General features: G+C 35.5%; 1 protein-coding gene across 3 annotated transcripts in view; it reads left to right on the top strand.

The window, feature by feature from the left end:
* Positions 1-19,722, top strand: part of Fnbp1l (formin binding protein 1 like) — a 71,749-nt gene extending 52,027 nt beyond the window's left edge. Inside the window, exons 8-16 of one of the 3 annotated variants that reach the window (XM_050156834.1) lie at positions 386-532; positions 1,603-1,806; positions 3,062-3,220; positions 7,373-7,387; positions 10,128-10,237; positions 12,325-12,457; positions 12,798-12,892; positions 14,515-14,663; positions 16,094-19,722. In XM_050156834.1, coding sequence (XP_050012791.1) covers positions 386-532; positions 1,603-1,806; positions 3,062-3,220; positions 7,373-7,387; positions 10,128-10,237; positions 12,325-12,457; positions 12,798-12,892; positions 14,515-14,663; positions 16,094-16,272 — 1,191 coding nt within the window. In that variant the 3' untranslated portion in view covers positions 16,273-19,722. The remainder of the gene's footprint in view (positions 1-385; positions 533-1,602; positions 1,807-3,061; positions 3,221-7,372; positions 7,388-10,127; positions 10,238-12,324; positions 12,458-12,797; positions 12,893-14,514; positions 14,664-16,093) is intronic. The other 2 variants (XM_050156756.1, XM_050156667.1) reach the window with 2 other exon arrangements.
* The last annotated feature ends 1,053 nt before the right edge of the window (positions 19,723-20,775 follow it).

The following is a 20,775-nucleotide window of genomic DNA, read 5'->3' as shown; positions in this document are numbered from 1 at the left end:
TCCAGCTAGTACTGTAAACCAGTTTAAGGAGTACTTCTCAGACTTGGGTGTTATGGCTTACTGCTTTTAAAAAAATTAGTGCTAAAATTTGGTTTTCAAATTGAGCATTTCCTGAAAACATAAAAGTTCCCTCATTGAAGAGGAACAGGTAGGAGAGCTGTATCTGCTTGCCAGCTAAGAAACATTTTGGACAATCTTGAATATCAGTATTAAAAGCCTGTTTTGCTCTCCTATTATTTAACAGGCCTCAGATTGCAAATATTAATAAGTTTAAGATCTTAAATAAAAGTGTATAGGGAAGAAATCTTTCTGGGGAGGTCATTAATTGTTCTCCTTCAGACTAGAAAATTAATTTCCCTTCCTTGTTTGAATTCTGGATTATTAGCAACTACAAGAAATGGATGAACGGAGGACAATTAAACTCAGTGAATGTTACAGAGGATTTGCAGACTCGGAACGTAAAGTTATTCCTATCATCTCAAAGTGTTTGGAAGGGATGATTCTTGCAGCAAAATCAGTTGATGAAAGAAGAGTAAGTACTGTATTGTCTCTGAATTAATGCATGTGGGGTAGTTCTGCAGTTGAAGGTGAAATGGTTTCCCAGACTTTCCTTAGGAACGAAATAACCTAGGGAATAATTGACTCTTAATTATTCTTACAGTGAGTTGAACTCTAAAATTCGGATTCTTTAAAAGAAACTTTGCAGCCCTGTCCCTTTCAGTTTTTTTTTTTAAAGTTTAAAATGTCTTGTAAAGACCATCCATTGTTTGTATATTTTAGTTTATAATTTAATCACAGAGACTGATTTGATACAATCACCTTTACCTTATCAAGTCCCATGACCCCTTAATCTTTGTGATCACACATCTAGATGTATATATAAAATAAACATATAGTAATATTGCAGGGGGCACTGTATTGCGGGATTCATTTTATTTTATTTTTTTCCCTTTCAGTTTTTTAAGTCTAATCTGAGAGTATAACCTTTGAACTGTGTTTATATTGTACTGTTGTTCTAGTGAAAGTTAACAGAAGGATGTGGTTAGATCAATCTAGAGCTGTCAGTTGCCTTCAATGCAGGTGTTAGTGCTTGAGCTGAGCAAGAAACAAAGGCAAATGGAATAGTGACCGTGAGGGGGAGGAAGAGGGCATCAGGAGACAAGAACAGCACAGTCCTGTTCTCGAGGACTTAGCAGTGTAGCCTAGTCTAGATTGGATTATTTCTCAGTAGAGCTAATTGAGTCATTAAGAAGCATGGGCAGGCAGACACTGACATTCCAAGGGGATGGACAGAAAAAAGAACTAGTTTTGGATGAATGTCAGATATGTGCTGTGTACTTTAGTCTTCATAGAAAATCATTCAGTCAATACTAATGAGCCTACCTGTAACTAACTGAATCCCTAAATTTAGAAAGTTTATTTTGTAGTTTCTTTTTTAAAATTGGGAATAATATAGTGAATGCTTATTACAATAGGGAGAGATTAGTTTTCTTTAAACCTTTGATGATTACTGTAGAACTTTTTAAGCCATCATTAAAAAAATGGTTTGAAAGCTAATGTACTGTGATCAGATAATGTCTTAAAACTGTTTCTTGTTTCTAGGATTCTCAAATGGTAGTAGACTCCTTCAAGTCTGGGTTTGAACCTCCAGGAGACTTTCCATTTGAAGACTACAGTCAGCACATTTACAGAACCATTTCTGATGGAACTATCAGTGCATCCAAACAGGAGGGCGGCAAGATGGATGCCAAGTCCACAGTAGGGAAGGCCAAGGGCAAACTGTGGCTCTTTGGGAAGAAGCCAAAGGTAAAAACCCAGAGTCCCCATGTGCTGATCAGACTCTTACTTAGGCAATAGTTAAAGTGTTAAAAAAAAGACGTTGGGCAGATAAATTTTCATTCAGCCAGAATGAGTCAATTAATCTTTTACTAATTAGAAAACAGTCTTGTACCTTAATGCTGAGCAGTTAATAATGTGGAAGAACTAAGTTTTAATATCTAGTTGAATTACATGTTTTTGAAATGCCTTTGCATAGAGTTTCTGGCAGAATTCTAAGGCAACGTTTTACTATCACTACTTACTGTAATAATGGAAATTCTTAATTGCAGTGAATGATTAAACTCACTGATATGTCAGGTTAGATGTTAAAGCTCATACTACTATAATTTTTATTATCCATGTATGATTTTAATGAGAAGAGCTTGATTAGCTTCGGCTTTTAGGAACCTCTAGTTGCCAAGAGAATCTTAGTGTTAGCTTCTTGATGTGCTGTTAATTTCAGGAAACTAAACATAGCTCAGCACATGAGCAAACGGAGTAGATGAGTGCTTCCTCTCTCTGTGGTCCTCCAGTCCCATATGCTGTACTTCTTTAAGTACACTTAATTTAATTCATTGCTTTGATCTTGGCATATGAAGGTATATACAATTTAACTCAAATTTCCTATTTGTAAGTATCTTTAAAACACAGGTACAGGTAACTCGGGCTTTACCTATGCTTTTAGTAATGCTGTCCAGTCAAGAAGATGAACAGTGAGACCTGCTTTGGCCAAAGCAGCGTAGCTAGAGCAGCTTAGAAGTTACAGATACCAACACTTAAGAAAAGACAGTCTGAGAGGAGAGCTTTGATATGATGGGAAGCTTTTTGAATATTTATGGTAATTAGGTACAGTTTTAGAAGTATTTTGTGTGATAACTTTAACTATAGCTGCTGCCTTTATCTCTTGACAACTACAAGTTAAATATAACCCTTACAGGAATCCATTATGGTGCTAATATGCTAGAATCCAGTTTTTTTTTAATCTGAGTTTTATTGTTCTTACATAATTTGTTTACTCTATATTTTTAATCTGTTAGCTTGTTTAAAAAACATGAAGTCATATTGTGTAAAAGTAACTGGCTTTTAAAAGATAGTTTTGGCAAAATTATGTTTATTCTCTATTTTCATAGAAAACTTTATTTGAAGTGTATTTTGTGAAAAATGTTGCCAGAAATAGAATTTTCATTTAGGAAAAAGCTATTCACATTTGGCTTATTGATTCCTTTCTTTATTTCCATATTAGCCACAGTCCCCACCCTTAACCCCTACTAGTTTATTCACATCCAGTACTCCTAATGGGTCCCAGTTTCTCACATTCTCCATTGAGCCCGTGCATTATTGTATGAATGAAATAAAAACAGGGAAGCCCAGAATTCCTTCTTTCAGAAGCCTCAAAAGAGGGGTAAGTTTAAAAATGGGTTGAAATGCATGATGGCCTAATTGTGTGTGTAGTGTGGCTTTTTCAATACTCTCCACCCTCATTATAAGGCTCTCTCCTGTAAATACATAGTCCCCACAGAATTAAGTATAGCTGCCCTCAACTACAAAACAACTCCTCTTTATAACATTTGAAATGTTCAACCATAAAAAATGGTATTATAAAGAGGGTGCTGGGTACGATCATATTTTAGCTTTTTTTTGTTTATGTGAAATCATATGTCCACCATTGTCTTGTAATGTATTTACATTTTTGAGACTTTCAGTAATTTGTCACTGGAGTTGCTCTTGTAATTATAATATCACTAATGCTGACTTCACCTACCATTTTTTAGTCCTGTTTTGTTGACAGTAAAATGTCGAGCGTGATTTAAATTGCCCTACTTACTTTTAGGTGCATAAAATTTCTAATACCCTAATAATAAACAAAAACTAAAAGTCAATGTGGTGGTGGAACACACTCTTGTAATTCCAGCACCTAGAAAGCTGAGGCAAGAGGATAGAATTTGAGGCCAAACTTGTTTCCATATGGAGTTAGAGCAGTCTTGGTTGTACAGAGAAATGATATCTCCAAAAGCAAAAACTAAAAATAAATAAATAAAAAAGATAATAAGTACATTAAATACAAAGTGTTATATATAAAATTAATATATTAGAAAAATTTATTAAATTATAAACCCTTTAAAATATTTAAGTATTATTAGTAATGTTCATATGGAGTTTGTTTTCTTGAACAACAGCAACAATAACTCCATTTTATTAAGAGTTTATCCTTTACTCTTTTTTTAATTGACCAACCTTAGACATCTATTCCTAAAAGTACTTTACAAATGAAAATGTATAGACTAGTAAAATCCAAATACAGTTTTAAACTGTCTCTTAGCAATGACTGTTAACACTACTAATAAATAATGATACTCCGTTATTAGTAAAGCTAATTTTTCTGAAGATTGAGTCTAGGTCTTTATGTATATGAAGCATAAATTACTCCCCAGCCCATAAATTTTTGTTTTTATGTTTTTAGCACTCTTAATTATATAGCTATAATTTAGGTTAATTTATAGGATTTTTGGCCATTCGAAGGAAACAGTTGTGATACTGTATATACCATCCGATTATTAACAGTAATATAGTAATAATGTGCTCTTTCTCTTTCCTTTAGCTTTTCCCAAAATTAAAGTACATTTAGCTACCTGAAGAACAATCTTGTTCAGGGCAAGATTACATTTTATCAAACTATTAAGATAATGTGACAAGTTTCACTGATGGCAGTAATGTAGTGTAACTTCCTTTCAACTGCCCCTCAACTTAGCTAACTGAATGCGGATAGCAGAGGCAATCATGACCTTTAGAAAGCCACAGATAAGTCTGTTTTATGGACAGGCATCCTGGCTATCAGTTTGGAAAGTTTATGCTTGCTGGAGAGGTTATACTTGAGATTCCTCTTGCCATAGTTATGAGGTAGAATTCCTAAGTTGCTTCTCATAGATAACGTGAAGTAAATTTAATATATGGAAAAAATTAAAAGACTTAGAACTGTAAGGCCTGGAGGAGAACCTTAAATGTGTGACATTCTTACTGACCAGTTCGCAGCTAGAATCTTAAAACTGCAGCACTTACAAATTGTTAGCTTGCTCATTATTATTAGTTTTATTTTCATGTGTTGATCTAATTTAAACAATAAATTGTTTTTATAATTTTGGAAAACTGAAGAATGCAGTGTTCAAAGTAGAAACTAGGACAGGTGAACCCAACCGGAGGATTAGAGGGCAGAGGACAGTATTTGTCTTGGGATTGAGAAATTTTTATATTTTGATTGATCTTTGGAATTTTACTAGATAATATTTCAGAATTAACACTAGTGATAGCAATACTATCTTTCCACTTAAGAATTCCACAAGGAAAGTATACTTTAATAAACTAATATTTTTACATGGATTTTTTCAAGGATTTCAGTCCAGTTAATTTACAATGTTGGTGTATATACTCACTTTTAAAGAAAAACTGGTGTATCTGAGTAGTCATAGTCAAGGATTTGAAAACTGTTACATCAGAATGATGTTTTTGAGTTTGACAGTGGTGCCACTTGATCTGCTCTAAGGTATAAGTTTCTGTAATTGACCTCTGTGACGTTAAGCTCTATGCCTCAGTGACTCAGAATACACCCAAATTTGCTTAATACACAAACGAACATTTTTAAACTTTCTTTTGTTTTCATAGACATCCCTTTTTAGAGTAACAGAATTACTTAGCTTATAATAGGAATTCATGTTTGTATTTAATTATTCATAATCTTAACAGAGTTTCAGAGTTACTCTTTCAAGCTTTTATATATTCAGAACATAGTTCCATGGGTTTTGACCCGTTTTAAGATGAAACACACCCAGTTATTCCTTTACTTAATGTCTATTCTATAGTACCTTAAGATGGAGTGATTGTATGAAATTTTCTAGTTTGTAAACTATTTCTATGCGAAACTCTGGTATTTTTGCATGAACATGTAACACTTTAAAACAGATTATATTTGTGCTGTTTTTACAGAGAACTTTAGTTTTCAATGAACTATAAGTTGTTCTGGTAAAACTAGATAAGCTAAAATAGAAACATTTGTTATTTTAGCTATAATTATCCTGTTTTCTTTAAAAGATTAAAATATAAATTAGAAAAATAATTATCACTCAGTAGTAAAAATTAGTATAAAAGTTAAGCCACTCATTTGACTAGTTTATTCTTTGTCGTACAATTTTTTAATGTTTAAAGAATACCGTGAATATCTTCCTTAATTTTATATGTTTCTCACTGAATTTTGTGATAGCAAAAGAAATTCTTCTTTAAACTACTGACAGTCTAAAGAATGTTAAGCTTAGTTTAGAAAGACAATGGATAACAAATACCATCTTTTTGTCATATAACCATTAATTTACATGGCCAACTCATCAGAGATAAGGGGTAGATATTTTTGCTAGATATTTATTAAATATCTTTCAATTTTATGTGAAATTTTGTGATATATATTTTACCTTTCCTTAAAACAACATGATTTAGAAAACAGAAAATACATTTTTTTATGAGGGGTACTAGGGATTGAACCTGTGGGCCTTGCACGTGTGAGGCAAATAGCCTGTCACTGACTTGTGCCTCCAGGCCTCCAAAATGAAGACATTTTGAGACTAGCTGAATGTGACGAGTGTGAAGACTTGTAAAGCTTGATGATTCATCTAGGCCACTGTGTGTGTGCGCGCGCTTGTGTGTGTACTCATGTGTGATACATTTTGTGCCATTGCAGAATCCTATTGTCAAAATGGTTTATCATATTTTGATTCTATGAGAGCACCTGTAGTTGATCTCTTCAGACTGTGTTCATATGCAGTTTGCTAAAATTGATGTTACAGGTTTAGTGCTGTTTTTCAGGCACACTGATTTCAAAATGAAACTTTAAAAATAGAAAATCTATTTTCAAAGCAACACCTAAGCTATATCTTTGTGTCTAATAAGTATATAGAGAGAATTTGAGACAGGATAAATCATTTGTTACTTTTATTTTTAGAAATAGCACCTTAAGAACGTTACCTTTACCAAACTTTGATTACATTTAAATCCACAGTAGTGTTTGAAGTATGAAGCTAAAGAAACTAAAGGAAATGTTGCTTTCTCTGGTGCATTGGGAAGGACATTCTGGGTTTAAAACTTTCCATAGATTTCCTTTTAAATGGCTGACATTAGATCTTTTTGATTCAATGTATTCCAAATATCATATCACTGCTTCTGAAAATGAGTGACATGAGTAAATGCCTTCATAAAATTCTCTTTGAAAGAGAATATATGATTACTGGCAGAATGATTTACTTTTGAGTTTTAGTTAAATTTAGAAAATATCTGCCCATTATCAGTGTGTGCTTTCCTTTCTTTTTCTTTTTCTTTTTTTTCTGTGCAAGTAATTTGCTTTCCCAAATGTGCTTAAAGCTTTTTGTTTTTGTCTTTGGCAGAATTGTTTGGATTGTAAAGTGTACTTGACTTATTTTAATATAGTAAAAAAATATAGGTTATTGCATCTTCTGTATTATGATTTCATGTGAATAATTTACCATTTCTTTCTGTTTTCCATTGAACTATTCAGTGGTCGGTGAAGATGGTAAGCCCTGTGTGCTGATCTGTATACTGTGCCAACATTAAATAATCTCAAAACATTGTTTTATTTAATTCAGAACAAGTGTTAATGTACATCCACATTTTCAACTTGTATGTTTTTTCTTTTTATAATTTAATCCATAGTCCAGCATATGCCAATACCTTTTGGGTGTCTTAGATTAGACAGTAATGTGGTTAACTGTCATCAGCCCATCAAATTCTTAAATGTTATTGGATAGAATCTGTGTCATGTTTAAGAGAATTTAAAATTTTTTAATAAATTTTTTATTTACATGGAGCAAAAGCTGTACAGTAGTAAAATTTAGAAAACAATATTTTTCTTTTTAAATTCTTTTTTAAAGGTCATATAAACTTGTTTAGTTTATCATAAGAATTATTAGGTTTGTCTAATAGGGAAAAAAGTTTTGTTAATTTCATTATGGATTCAGTGCTTTGTTCAGAAGCACAGGTTATCTGTTTTTGTGTGTGAGTGTGTGTGAGTGTGTGTCCCCATCCCTCAGTGTTTGAGGTGTTCCTATATACATTTATGTACACAAAGTTAGTTTACATTATGAAGACCTAATCCTCAAATTATTGGGTGCTTGCATAGAAAACTATGCACACAGGTTTAGAAAGCAAATTACTGTTTTAGTCATTTGTAGTTGAGACTTTTATAAGTTCCTTGGTAGTAAGGGGAGTTGGTAAATGCCTTGCTTGTTTTTGTTTTGAAGACCTTGGTAAATAGAATGGATTTGCTTTGTGCACTTATATAAAAAGGGTTATAATGTTGAAATGGGATATCAGGAATGCAAGTGCCTTGATACCTATTAAAACATTATATATCTTTATTTCCTTAAATAATGTTCAAGCTTTTCAAAAACATTTTTCAAATATAGATTAGAAGGTTTTCTTTGTACTGTTACATGATAGTGTAATCCCTGGGCCCCAAATTAGAATGAATATAACAAATTACATTGAACATTAGCTAATAAATATAAAGGGACTTTATATAGAAGATTTTGATATTCCATTATTTACTTTAGATGTGACTGATTGACATTGCCACAAATGCCTGATACAAAGCACAAGCCACTTAGACAGGGCCCACTTTTAGTCGTGATGCTTGTTGAATGCCCATAGTGAGGCCACTGAGTAAATATTCTCAGAGGTTCTTGTTAGTTAACTGTAACATTGGGTCATGGCTTTTCCTGTAAGTGAATTACCTTTTGTTTATAAGTAAATGATGCAGGTATGGAGGGGTGGCTCATTGGTTAAGAGCTGTTTTTACAGAAGACCCAGGTTCTATTCCTAGCACTTGCGTGGTTACATGGTAGCTCACAATGGTCTGGAGCTACAGTTCCAGAGGATCCGATGCCCCCTTCTGGCCTCTGCAGGAATGAGCTGTATGTACAGACACTGATGCAGGCAAACATCCATACACATAAAATTATAAAATAAAATAATTTAAAGGTAAATAAAGTGTCCTTGTACATAGTGAAATCAAGCCATTAAGCATATGTTAAAGGTACTAGTATCCCAGAGAGCAAGAATACATTTTATTTTATAAGCTTGTCTCAGCAGCACTTTAAAAAATTGAACAATATTCATATTCAGCCATTTGAGGTGAAAAATAGGTGTTAATTTTTGGAATGTAATATGTTAATACATGTTATATTAAATTGATTCAGTAACTAATAATGGTTCTGTTATAATCTCTAATAATTTAGCTGAAGTAATAATGGTTAACATTTAAGAGGAAAATGGAACCAAGTGTGGTGACACACTCTTAGCCAATACCAGGAGGCTAAGACAGAAGGCCTGGGAATTTAGGGCAGGGTTGCACAGTCTCCAGGAAAAAGACATCATTAATAGAAAATCTCCTATATACCTGCACTTCATTAATCTAGATTCAGAAGCATTGAAGCCTTTCTAACCAAGAAACCTTAAAGAATTGGGTCAAGACTGGGCATGGTGTCACATGCTTATCATGGTAGCACTTAAGAGGCTGAGGCAGGAGCATCTGAGCTCAAGTTACAAACTATAGTTAAGAGACTGTTGTCTCAACAAAATAGAGAGAGGGGGAAGTGGGATTATATTTTTTAGAAACAACTGCGGTGTGTAATTCAGTTCTACAAAACGAAGATTGGAAGTGTATTCCAAATTATGAATATAATTTCCAATCAGTAGATTATATCTTTAATGTTTTAATGATCAGAAATATTTTGTTTCCAAATGGTCTATAAATGTAATCATTCAAAAACTATCTGCAGTATTGAAATATATATTAAATCAGTTGTCTTTAAGCGGTAAGTTGCTTATCTTGCTCACTTACGAACTTTATATTTTTATTTTGCACATTCATGGTATTCAGAATGTCATGACAGTGAATTTTATTCCGTAAGGTTCTATGTACGAGAACATACACAATAACAAGATAATGTAAATAAGAAGTGTTCTGTGTTCCCATTCTGTTGTTGCTGTAAGAAGTCTCATGTGTTTAACTCTCCCGAGACTTGATACAGTTATTACTCACCTGTATTTGGTGAGGTTTCTGTTTTTATTTCTGCCTATTTTCATGTTTTATAAGAAATTTAAGCTCTTTTTACTAATTGCTATGTAGATTTTTTTTTAAAGATTGAGGCTAATTGAAAATTAAAGTTAGTATTCTTATTTTATAAAAAGATAAAGTTTAAGAATAAAATATCTAAAGCTGTCTTTAATAGTGACTTAGACTCTCTTTTCAGGGCCCAGCACTAGAAGATTTCAGTCATCTGCCACCAGAGCAGAGGCGGAAGAAGTTACAGCAGCGCATCGATGAACTCAACCGAGGGCTGCAGAAAGAGTCAGACCAAAAGTACTGTTCCGCTAAGCCCTCATTGTTCTTCCTTTTAGGGTCTCATATGATACATGATACATAGAGTATTTCTAAATCATTTATTCTTGCCTGGGGGTATAGTTCAGTGGTAAGAGTATTTGCCTAGCGTTCATGAATACCTGAATTCAGTCATCCCCCTTCCCTCCCCCTAAAAGTCATATATCTCAATTGAAACACTTCTTAAAATTTTTAAAAAATATTTATTTTTATTTTATATGTATGAGTATTTTATATGTATGAGTATTTTGTGTGTGTATGTGTGTGTGTACAACTTGCATGCCTGGTGCCTGTGGAGGCCAGGAGACCTCTGGAACGGGAGTTACAATGGTTGTGAACCTCCATGTGGGTGCTGGTAATAGAACTTGGTTCCTCCAGAAGAGTAGTCAGTGATCTTCTGAGTTATCTCTCCAGGCCCTTGAAATCTTGAAATGCTTTTTTTTGTGGGGGGGGGGCATACTACCTAAACTAGAAAACTTCATGACTTAACTTACATATTATTTAGAATATTTTTTAATTGCATATTTTTTTGTTAGTTGCTATTAGAGTTCCTTCTACAAATTTGTAAAAATAAAACAGAAACCCAAAACATGGTAATTCATTGTCAAGAGTAGTTTTACCAGCACTAACCACCTCTTATATATTGTTTAAATTATCAATTGAGTTCAGAACAGTTGATTGAGGGATTATATACACTACTCATCAAACATTTTTCATGGGGTATGATGTCATTAAATCCTTCAAAATAGCTATCTGAGGTTCTTACTGTATAAGTGGAAAGGTGGAAGTTGGTTGGAAATTATGTAAACTGTTGTACTAGAACAAGGGGAGAAGTATGGGATGGGTTAGGAAAAGTCTTAAGGTACTGTCTTGTAGCATTCTGTTGGTAATGGGGGTGGGATCTCCAGAAGTTTTAGTGGGCACTAGGACATTAACAGCTGTCCTAGAAAAGACTGAACCTTATGTAGTTGAGTATATGAGAGATTAGGAAAGGAGACAAGGAGACTTGTTAGGGAACTAACTTGTAGAAACTGAATTGAAAAGCAAGCAAAATAAATTTTGAATTGAAAGTGTGGTTTTGCTTATGTTTTGTGAAAAATCCACACGGAAAGTCTCTAGTTCAGTTTGGAAATAGACACCTAGAACTGAAGAGAAACTGGAGACAAACATTGGAGGAGAATCATCTGAAGATGAAGCAGTCTAAAGAAGAGTGTAGGATGAGATGAGAAGACACTGCTTGTCATTTTATGTAACAGACATTTAAAAGTTGAACAAAAGAAGAAGCCAATGAATGATTGTTAAGAAAGCAGAGGCGTGGAGGAAAAATCGAAACTAGAACGGTTAGGTCAAGAAGAAAGAGTATTAAGGGGTATTAGTCAACAGTGTCAGGTGCTTGTGTCAGACAGCATTGATTGGATATAGTCTAGGGTAATGGGACTAGAGAAGAGGAGGTAGGCTAAGAAATTGGCAGGGAGCTGAAGGGGGCACAGTTAAGGATGGCATTGCTATTTCTAGCACAGGTGAGTGGGAGGACAGTGGTGCTGTGGGAAATGAGATAAGGAATGCTGCTGAAATGATGATGCTCGGTGCAAATAGAATGAGATTGATTTAGAACCAGGCATGGTGTCACACATCTGTAATCCTAGCACATCAGAAGATCGAGAGTTTAAGGCCAGCCTGGGCCACCTAGTAACAACCTGTTTCTAAATAAAGCAACCTAATGAATTTGATCTGGGAAACAGTATGTGTAAAAACAGTGTAAATTATTCCACTAGCAGTTTATTAAGCCCATATATGCATAAGTTACATAAAACCTGAAAAATGTTTTACATATTAGAAGTCTTTTAAATGTAAACAGTCAAGCACACTCATGTTTTAAAAGAGTCTTCCTTATATTACTCATTATGTATACATAGTCATATACAGACAGACAGCCTTGTGTGAATTTTCATTATTAGGATACATTTGTCTAAACTTAGAAATGTGACTCTTTAAGGCTGAGGTAAACTTTAGTCCCCAGTGAAACACTTAAGTGGATGGTTAATCTTGTGGTTTCCTTTGTTTCTCAGAGAAGCACTCAACAAAATGAAGGATGTGTATGAGAAAAATCCACAAATGGGGGATCCAGGAAGTTTGCAGCCTAAATTAGCAGAGACCATGAATAACATTGACCGCTTACGAATGGAAATCCACAAGAATGAGGTACATATGTTAACTCAGCAGTCTAAAATAAAAGCATATTTTTAAGTATTTTATAAGCTTTATCGTGATTGTGTTTTGCTAGACTTATATACCAATGTTTATGTTTAATTTAGAATTTATGAATCGAGATATAATTATGACATATAATTATCAAATTAATAGCCTATTGATTTTGTTATTTGAACCTTCATATAAAACTAAATATGCTTTTTTTTTTTTAAAAAAATCAACTCTAAAATTCTCAGAATCGTAAAGTCTGAAAGTGCATTTAAATTTAGGGTGCCTTAGGAGTTTCAGACTTACTGAACTGTTGGGTATTTTGTCTTTTTTCTCTCTGAAGGCATGGCTCTCTGAAGTTGAAGGCAAAACGGGTGGAAGAGGAGACAGAAGACATAGTAGTGACATAAATCATCTTGTGACACAGGGCAGAGAAAGGTCGGGGTTTGTTTTTGTTTTTTAATTTCATTATTCATTTAATTTTTACCCTTTTTTGCCCCATTAGTAAGTCTGGTTAAATAACTTCAGTCTTTTGGAACTAATTTGTACCTAAGTAATGGTTGTAGGAAAATTAGAAATTTCATCTTGTTCAGTTCTAGTTTACTACATCCCTGAGCATGTAGGAATAAAAATAACAACACAAACTTAACAGACCTAGGAACCTCAGGGATGGGAGAGATTCCCTTAAGGTTTTTATGGACTTGGTTAGCTTATGGTGGGGAGGGGGGGAGATGCTATCAAATTGCTTAGAGTTTGGTGAAGAAGAAAAGGAGCTGTGTCTTAGCTTGGACAGTTTTCAACTTAGCTTTTGCAAGGTCTTCATCCTGCTTATGACATGACTTCCTTAGTGTAATGTGTTTGTTTTTCCCTATCATTAAAAAATCAGAAAACTGGGTTTCATCTTTGAGAAAATTTGAGAGGCCTAATATCAGATACTGGCTTTACTGATTACAACATAATTCAAGCACGTTCTTTTTTTCATATTTCCTTAATCTCAGTTTCCTAAAAACACAAAATGGAAGTTAAAATACTCACTTGTTGCTGGCAAAGGAAATGGTGTAGGCAGCTAGTAGTGAAATACCTGGTCATAGTGTGCGTTTCACAGGTGGGAGTGCCTCCTCTCCAGCTCCTGTCACTTCAAGAAATATCTACAGATAGCTGGGTTTTGTTATTAGGCTAAAAACCCACTTTATGAGTTTAGTTTTTCTATTATGTGTGATTTTAAAATGTGGTTTTCCAATTTACCTAGCAGTGCTGCTAAATCTACTGTGTGCATGTGTGATCCATTATTTTGGATTTTCTGAATTACTAATTTCCTTTAATCAATTGGAAATTATATTATTTAAATTTGGAGTATTTTGATTTTAAGTAGCAGATTGAATTTTTATACTGTTAGAGGAAAAATGCACTTCATTAAATAAGGAACAGCCTAGATAATATTCTTAGGACTTGATTTTGTTTTTTACTTTTGTTTTTGTTTTGTTTTTCCTATCTCTTGGCTGTCCCTCTTCCTGTACTGAGTCTGTTTTAAGGCTCCAAATGATTTTTTTTTTTTAATTTTTATTTAAAGCTTGTAGTTTTCCTCCAGGTTTAAGGAGAAAAAGAAGTGAGCTTCTGTTGGTAGTCCTGGGCAGAGCACTTTTGTGTGATAGTGCTCACCTCTGTGCACATGCTGTGTTCATGGTATCTCATGTGCTGTGAACTGAATGTAGACCTGGATGAATCTGCTAAGGACTGACTGTTTCTGATTTTAGAAGGCTGGTATCCACCACATTGTTCTATTTCACCTTTAGATCCTGTACTAGTGGAATGTGTTTACTGAGCATTGCTCTAGAACATTGTAACCTTTTAAGTGTTTACTTTAGGAAATTAAGTGAAGAATCATTTTATCTTTAAATGATGATTGCACTACAAGCAATTTACATAGTTAATGTCTGGAAATAGGGCTCAATATGAAAGTATGTCATTGATACCTAATTTCCCCTGAGATCGCTTATAAATAATACTCAAAGACTTGTCATGATGTGATACTTGATAAGAGCTACTCTCATGGGTTTTAGTCCTGAGGGAAGTTACACTGACGATGCAAACCAAGAAGTCCGTGGGCCACCGCAGCAGCATGGCCACCACAGTGAATTTGATGATGAATTCGAAGATGATGATCCCTTGCCTGCTATTGGACACTGCAAAGCTATCTATCCTTTTGATGGTATGATGTTCTTAATATATAATATTTGATAAAATTGGTTCCTCAATCACAAAATATGTCACCATTTATTTTACTATGCTTAGCTAAATGATATAGTGTCAGAAAATTACATTCCTGGTTCATTAATTGCATAGTTTTAACTATGATAAAAATATAGTATTACCCCTACCTCCACACCCATAGCTGAATTGAAAGAAAGTCATGCATGTTGCTAGAATACTAAAACAGGTGATCACCTATCAACTCTAGGAAATAGAGAATTTTCCCCGGATCCTAGATCTTACATATGCTGAAATAGCTTGAACATATCCCAAACCAGGAAGTAAGTGACTCTTCATTGCAGCTAAATAATATCAAGAGCCAGGTGTAAGGCATAAGGGAGTGCTGTCATTGTATCCCGATCCTGCAGGCACCCCCCTTCAGATGAGAGTAGCAAAGAAAATGGTAGTTTCTGACTACTGTGCCTTCTCCTATGATGGCTGAAGAGTAGGCTCGGGAGGGGGGGTGTCACCCTCTCTGCAGACTTTATAGTTCTCTTCTTTAACTAACAGAAGAGCAAAATAGCATCTTCATCAACAGTTATGAAATGTTCTACAATTTGACACCTTTCTCCTTGTGTAGGTTTTACATTTAAAGGGATGGGGAGATCTCCTAGTGAGTAAAGGCTCTTGCCTCCAAGCCTGAGAGCCCAAGTTTGTTCCTGAGGGCCCATGTGGTAGAAGAGAATTGGTGCCTGAAGTTGTCCTCTGATCGCCACACTTGGGCCATAGCACATGCTTACTCACACACATGCACACAAGCACAAATATAATAGGTTTTCCATTTTCATGTGTAGGTCTGGTATACACATATGTAGGTTCATATATGTACAGGGGCGCTAGTACATGTGGAGTCATCCTTAGTTCTTCTTTCCCTTTACTCAAGAGTCCTTCAGTAGAGCCCAAAGCTCATTGGTATGGCTGATCTGGCTAGCTGGCTTGCTCTGAGGAGCACCTCTGTATATGTTCTTCCTTTCCTGCTCACAGCCCTACTTTTTTCTTATCCATACTTGATGAAGCTTTTGGATAGGCACTGCTCAGATTTGGGGAAAGAATTAGAATTGTGAAATAGTGATTAGACTACCCTACGAAGTCACACAGTGCTGCTGTGGGTCAGTTACTAATCCATTATACAGCAGGTGATACAACCAGCCTCATGGGCTTATTATGTAGTTTACATGAGAATGTGTAGAATTATGTTGAGTAAACTAGAAAACATTACAAGAAGGATGCTGCTTGTGGCAGTCAGATGCTGCTTGTGGCAGTCAGTGGGTTCTTACATCTAGGTACAACGAAATTTAGTAGCAGTTTGTATTATGTTGTATTTATAATTTTTATTAAGAATTATTGCAGTGCTTTAATTCCACTTGTGCTTTGAAAACTTTCGCCTAGGACATAATGAAGGTACTCTGGCAATGAAAGAAGGCGAAGTTCTGTACATTATTGAGGAGGACAAAGGTGATGGGTGGACAAGAGCCCGGAGACAGAATGGCGAAGAAGGCTACGTTCCCACGACATACATAGATGTAACTCTAGAGAAAAACAGTAAAGGTGCAGTAACTTATATCTAAACTAACCAGGCATCTTTGTGCCATGTATAACATAAAATGACAACACATTCCACAGGTCAGAAAACCCAAAAAGTCAAGGGCATCCTGATCTATATTGTTCACTATGTGAGCTGAGTGCAGGCCTGATCAGAGAGATGTGAATATTGCCACAAGAAACTCTCTTTGACGCCTTACTGTTCAAGTGATGTTGGTGTGGAAGCTTAATTGATGCCTTTTGCTTTCTGTCCTGCCTAAGTGTGTGTAAAGGATGTGTGCTTTTCTGCCTTATAAATAATAGATTTGATTATTAGGCAAGAATCATAGGTAGAATGTTCCCTGACCCCCTCACTTCAGAGCAACAGTGACTGTTGAACTGAAATAAACAAGCCTGCTCTGAACTGCAGGAAGCTCATTTCCAGGAACGTCTCGACCTAGGAGCTTGAATTTATAGCTTCAGGTTCTAGGAAGAAAAATAATAGTTGGATAATTGGGTAAAATAACAGCCATTGTCTTTGCTAGTCTTAACTTGGTTTCCTAAAGAAAGAGAATCTCTGGTAGATAGTCTATTTAATATGAGCTCATCACAGCATCCCAGGATAAATCACCTGGTGGAGCTTGTATGCAAATAAGACAGCATTGAGACCTGAAAATATTTTCAGGCTTATGGTAATTTTTAATGATGTACAAAGTTCATTCCAAGTTAATCTTAAACTTGTACTTTTCACTTGAAATTGTCTTTTAGGAATATTGCATTAGTGCTCATTTAGCATTTGGCAGTTAACGTGTAGGAAGAATTGAATCTAATTCAGTGAAGATAGAGGACAGTCTGGAATGGAGGAAAGTGCTGGCAATGTTGACTCTTAGAGGAGAAACATTTTTTCTACTAAGATGGAAGAAGGCCTCTGTACTACCATTGAGGGCTTCATTTTCTCGGGATCATTGACTGTCAGAGTAGATTCCTTTTTTCCATTGTATCACCAGAAGCATCTGTTGGAATCATTGTCCAGTCAAGAGTTGTACAGTCATGTGGCCATACCCCAGTTGATTGAGTGGGGAAGGAAAGGGAGGAAGCAGTAACACTGGCCTTTGCTTATCTTATGTTTCAAAGCTGGCTGGTGTTTTTAGTAGCTGAGTATAAAATACTTTTAGGAACATTTGGGATGGACACTTTAAACTGAATACCCTTTTTGGTCTTACCAAAGGTCTTCAGTAATTGTTTTTTTCTTTTTCCTCCTGGACTGCAGGTTCCTGAAGAGGGTTTCTGAGGAAATGGGCAAGATGTTGAAGGAGGTTACATGCAGCTGCTTTTGGGGGGAGGGTATTAGAGTTGTCAGGCTCAAAGAGAAAGTGAGAGAAGCAAGTTGCATGAATGCATGCAGATTTTTTTTACTAACTTCATTAGCATTTCCATACATTAAAAAATTCATTATAGTACCAGTCCTTAAATTCCTAGTTCACATGGAAGACAAAAAAAAAGCCAGCAATGGCTAACCTCTTTTTTCGTTTATTTTACTGATACCAAATCAGAAAGAATGCAGAGCTGTCTTAAAGTTTGTCTTACTTTGGGCTGTCCCAATAGGACTGTCTTCATCCAGCTCTGTTTTAATTGGCTTTTAGACCCGTCGTCTGTTAGAACCCTTGCCATTTGTCAGTGTCTGCCTGAGCCACCTCCGTGCTTGCTTAACATCCTGTTGCATGTCTAGAGTTATCTGGGCTTAGATTCTTCAGGCATGTCTTTGTAATCCCTTGTTCTTGTCAAAGCCTTTGTTTCGTTCTGCGTTTGTAGTGCAAATCACTTTGTCAAACATCTCCGCACTAATGTTTCCATATTAGTATTTGTGTATGCTGCTAAAACTTCCCCACTGCAAACATTCCAGTTTTGGCATTATGAAGACATAGTCTGTGAACCTGAAGTATTTCTGATAAGAAAAAGAAAACATCTCTGCTCTAGCCTACAGCCCAGTTAAAGAACTCTGTGAAATGTGACACATCTTCAGCACCTCAGTCTGGGAAGACTCTAGTCAGCACTGAAGTCCTGGCATAATAAACACAGAGGATACGCACCACCGAAAGGACTGTTGTCAAAAGTCAGCTGCTTCCATTCAAATGCTGCCTTAAACTCGAGTGCCTAAATCTGTTGATTGCCAACACTACCACTACAGTATCCCACAAAGGGCTTTATGTGCCAGCTCAGTGCTCCTCCTCCAACTCTGTGGTGTCGCCGCAGCTGTGATGTAGCCTCGGTAGGTGGCTTCTAGAGCTCTACCATGTGCAGTGGTGCATCTTCAAATTTATGCATCAAACTAAAGAACTGTCCAAGTCCATTTTACTTTCATCAGTATATTTATGACAAGTTTGATGGACCTTCCCCTATTGTCTTTTAACGGGGTGATGACGATCTCATTTGGTTATTACAATGATAGTCTGTTTCCAAGTGATGCTTTTGTTTGAACCAGATAAAATTTAGTGAAACTTTGTAATGATCTATGTGCACTTTTACTTGTAAAATGGAAATTTCTGTATGTTTATACTTGTAAATACAGTTGTTGTTAGTGCTCTCATTGCTCATGTTGTCCTGCCTCGCATTTGTGATTCTGTTAATGACTTGTATCTGAACTAATTTCTTAGTGGTCTTGTAACAGGGACATGGGTGGGGTGGGAGGGGTATTTGTACCACTGAAGCTCCATTAATTTGGTTCCTTACTGTTTTGAGGGGAGAAAGAGAATGTGAAATGTTCTGTGTATTATTGGATTTCAAGCAATATTTTAGAAACTGTGTGACTGCTTTAATAATTTTTTCCAGTGCTATTGGAATCATACTACCAGTTATACTAAAGCTGAATGACAATTGTGTGAACATTAATGCCTTCATAAGATCAAGTACACCACTGTTATGCAGCTGACATATAGTGTATTACCTTTGAGGCTAGTAAACTATACAGTTTTAGATATTAAATCTCGTTACAGGGTTATTTATAGAATGTGACATTATTCTATACTGACAGACTACATAAAGTAGTTTTAAAAAGTAGTGCTATTTTTGTTTCAGAAGTTAGCAAGGAGAAGGAAATGTGATCTGACTGTGTTTGTCTTCTGTACGAAGCCTGAAGTGCTTATGTTTTTCTGACTAACAATCACAGAGGGCAAAGTTCAAAGCCTTTTTGAAAAGACTGTTCTTTTCAAGCTACTGTGTGTTTTTTAAAGCTTGGGTTTGCTTCCATAGGAGGCAAGTTCCTTCCTGTGGAGTAGTGCAGCCTATATATGGGTTATACCATTGGAAAAGACACTTGTGCTTACCCAGTTAAGTCATTCTTAAACTTTGAACATGTGAACTGTCTAAAAGAAATCTCTTAATTTTGCAAATTTCACTCTTTGTGCACATATTGATTTCTTAATGGTAAAATGCCTTGTTTATGATAGTGTTCTCTGTTGAGAATATTTTCATGGAATAAAACAATCTTTTCATGGTCAGTTAAGATGTGTATTTATCTTTTACTCTGGTGTTTGAACCAAAGAGTTGCAATACTTCCAATAAGTGTGATAGCGTTTAGATAACTCATAGTAGACGCTAAGTTCCTAAAGTGAGACAGTCTTTGGGAGAAGCCATTATAGGAACTTTATTCTGGGTTTTTAGTTTCTTCCAAGCTTTGCTAAGAGAAAGAATAGATGTTTAATTAGAGTGAATTTACGTCAAGTGTAATAATTTCAGTTTATTTTTATTCAGCAGTAGCCATGTTGCACAGACTTGCTTTGTCCCCATCTTCTTCACTGCATCTGTAAGAGCTGTCCCTGGACCACACAGTCTGATCTGGCCTCTGCACATTGGCCAGAATTTCCTTCCTGACTACTTGCAGAGCATCCATGCTTCCTGGGAAAAGAAAATGCATGGGCAGAGAACATTTGCTGCAGTTAGTGACACATTATTGGTAACTTTCAGGAAGTCTAATTTCAGAAGAATCATCTCTTAAAAAGGCAAGTGGTCAACCATTACTGCAGGTTTTTAGAAGCCCAAAGGGAATAAAGCTTCAGTAGAGATTCTTGGCAGTGAGAGGCTGCGAGTTTTAAGATGATGAAAATTGAAAGATCAGTGCAAAATTTGGGAGTAGACAAGTGCAAAACAATGAAAACAGCAGCAAAACTTCAAACATTACAGCTTCAGATGAACAGAAGTTGTTTGTGTGTGTTTTCCTTAGGCTGTGTGTAGTAGGGGGGCATCCAAGACAATAAAAAAGGCTTCTGACTTTGTTTTCTGGAAAGAAAGGAGCCCAGCCTCTTTGGAAGGATGTCACAAGTGTTGGAGTTCTCTAGAGAAACAGAAGTGACTTATTACAAGGTAATTTATTAGAGTGACTATTGTTTGTTTTTTTTGTTTGTTTGTTTGTTTTGTTTTTCAAGACAAGGTTTCTCTTTGTAACAGTTCTAGCTGTCCTGGAAGTGTCCTATTTGGTCTTGTAGACCAAACGGGTCTTGAACTCCCAGAGATCCACCTGCCTCTGCTTCCTGAGTGCTGGGATTAAAGGCGTG

This window comes from Alexandromys fortis, unplaced genomic scaffold (assembly GCF_014885135.2).
Source record: "Alexandromys fortis isolate MF-2015 unplaced genomic scaffold, M_Fortis_MF-2015_v1.1 scaffold_19, whole genome shotgun sequence".
In the NCBI taxonomy this organism is placed as follows: Eukaryota; Metazoa; Chordata; class Mammalia; order Rodentia; family Cricetidae; genus Alexandromys; species Alexandromys fortis.
The sequence above is the reverse complement of the archived record's forward strand: the minus strand, read 5'-3'. Positions and strand labels throughout refer to the sequence as shown.